The sequence below is a fragment of the Acanthamoeba castellanii genome (genome assembly GCF_000313135.1).
Source record: "Acanthamoeba castellanii str. Neff unplaced genomic scaffold scf7180000084760, whole genome shotgun sequence".
Taxonomy (NCBI): Eukaryota; Discosea; order Longamoebia; family Acanthamoebidae; genus Acanthamoeba; species Acanthamoeba castellanii.
In genome coordinates, this window is record NW_004457406.1 from 141,274 (window position 1) to 143,712 (window position 2,439).

Consider the following 2,439-nt stretch of genomic DNA (forward strand, 5'->3'; position numbering starts at 1 on the left):
CTCTCGAGCTTCTTCTACCTCTACTACTCAGGGCCAAGCATGACTAGTTCTGCTTTCTTTACTTGGCTTGGCTGACGCGTTAGTTGCTGACTTGTGGCGCGCTTCATGTTGTTCGTTCCTTTCGTTCGTGTGTACTACAGGGCCTATGTGCAGGGGACGGCACCCTCGTACCCCTCTTCTTCCTCCTCTTCCGCCTCCACGTCCACGCCCTCCTCTACCTCTACGTCATCCGCGGTCTCGCCCGGCTCGGCTCCGGCTTGGCGGCAAGGCTACCTGTCCTCGACCGTCGTCGTTCCGCCATCTATGCGCGCTGGCCTGGCTCCTCCTCTCGGCTCATCTTCTTCTTCTCCTCATCTTCCTGCCTATCCCCGCTCCTACGCCGGCACTAGCAGTACTCCTCTACCACCATCTACGACTACGTCCACAGGCTCCGCACCCGATACGACCATGGATAGAGGTACAGTATATCATACGGCGTACACCCTCTTCTTGTTCCTTTGTCGTTGTTCAGTCTTCGTCCGGTCCTCTTTGCTGCTGCGCGTCGCGAAAGCTTCTACTCGTTCTTAGCCCGCGTACTCGTTTTGCATCTTTGTGTTGCGTAAACGTTTCACATCTTTGTTGATTAGTATACGACTTGTTCGTTTCCCCTCTCGTCTCGGCCCGTCTGGCCCAACGTGTCTTCGTTTAGCTCTCTATTCTCTGCTATTCACTTCTCAGTCTTTTTCGGTTTCCCCTCTCCTTCAACTTCTTCTTCATCCCTGGCTGACCCCTTCTACTCGCGTTCTCTTCTTTTTCTCCGCCTATTCTATTCGCGCAGGTCGGTTGGTCGCGGGTTCGCCCTACGCCCACGGGACTACTTCAACAACTGCTACGAGCCCACGCGCGATGCCGCCTTCGAGCCCCTACGCGTCCCATCACCACTACCACCAGCCCCCGCCCCCGCCCCCTCCATTGCCCTTCGAGGCCTCGAGGTCGCCCCCGCCCCCTCCGCCCCCCTCCAGCCACATGCCGCCCCCGCCCCCTCCCCCCTCCGAGCCCGAGCCCGCCGAACAAGGCGAACGCCGCGGTACCAAGCGAAAGGTGCCCGAAGAGCCGCCCCCCGCCCCTGCTGCCCCCGCGCCCGTGGAGAACTTCAAGTGCGAGCGAGACCTCTCGCGCTTTGAAAAACTGGGCAAGCTCGAAGAGGGCGCCTTCGGCGTCGTCTACCGAGCCAGGGACAAGGTACTTGAGCCCCCGCCCCCGCAGCGCGCCTTGCTGCGTATTTTGTTGTTCTTGTTTTTTTGTTTTTTTTTTGTTACCGCTTAGCCTAAACCATGTACGCGGCCATGGCCGGCGTGGCTGACGTGTCACGCGGGGGCATATCACGCAGGACTCGGGCCAGGTGGTGGCGCTCAAGAAGATGAAGCGGCGGAAGGAGGAGCACGAGGAGGGAGTTCCCCTGTCGGTGCTGCGCGAGATCAAGATCGGCGTGCTGCTGCAGGGGAATGTAAATATCATCAGCATCCGGGACATCATTTTTGAAGAGACCGACGACTGGGAGGACGTCAAGGACGGCGGGAGCAAGCGGCTCAAGGACGATTCGCAGAGCAGCGGCCGAGGCAGCGGCGACAAGGAGAAGGAGAAGGAGGCGGACGAGCGCAACAGGCTGCTGCTACGACGGGGCAAGGGCAAGGAGATCTACCTGGTGATGGACTTCATCGACCACGACCTCGGGCGACTGCTCAAGGAGATGCGGGAGCGCAAGGAGGTCTTCGCGATGACCGAGATCAAGTCGCTGCTCTACCAGCTGCTGTCGTCCGTCGCCCACATGCACGCCCTGGGCATCATCCACCGGTATACCACCGCACACATGCGACATACAACACACACACACACCACACACACACACACACAAGCCGGCTGTCTTTGGAGCACGCGTTGCTGACTGAGTTCGCTTCGGGGGGCTGCGTACACCTCGCAGGGACATCAAGACGAACAACTTGCTGCTCGGCAACGATGGCATACTCCGCCTCACCGATTTTGGCCTTTCACGAGAGTACTATATGAGCGACAACAACGACAAGAAGAAGAACAAGGTACTTACACAACTAACACAAACCCACTCCGAGCGAGGTCCGGCGTGTTCCTAACACCAAATGGCGGCTGTGTGTGTGTGTGTGTGTGTCGTGTGTGTGTCGCGCGCGCGCGTGTGTTTTCACAGGACGAGTGGGCGCAGATGAACGGTGAAAACGGCATGCTCTACACTCCCACCGTGGTCACGCTGCGATACCGGTCCATGGAGCTGCTCCTGGGCGTGAAGGAATACACGACGGCCATTGACATGTGGTCGTGCGGCGTCATCTTTGCCGAGCTCGTCAACGGTACCACTACCACCGATCGACCCCAGGGAACAATGTAATTGTGATCGCTCACCCTGTCATTGTGGCGGCACCCCAGGCG

General features: G+C 59.0%; 1 protein-coding gene across 1 annotated transcript; it reads left to right on the forward strand.

Moving 5' to 3' along the window:
* Positions 1–303: 303 nt before the first annotated feature.
* On the forward strand, positions 304–2,398 carry ACA1_223570 (protein kinase domain containing protein; the record flags this gene model as incomplete). The annotated part of the gene is made up of 8 exons (XM_004338004.1): positions 304–457; positions 512–521; positions 818–908; positions 1,036–1,221; positions 1,370–1,684; positions 1,772–1,833; positions 1,961–2,075; positions 2,201–2,398. The coding sequence occupies 8 exons, from the start codon at positions 304–306 to the stop codon at positions 2,396–2,398; spliced, it is 1,131 nt and encodes a 376-aa protein (XP_004338052.1).
* Between the last annotated feature and the right edge of the window lie 41 nt (positions 2,399–2,439).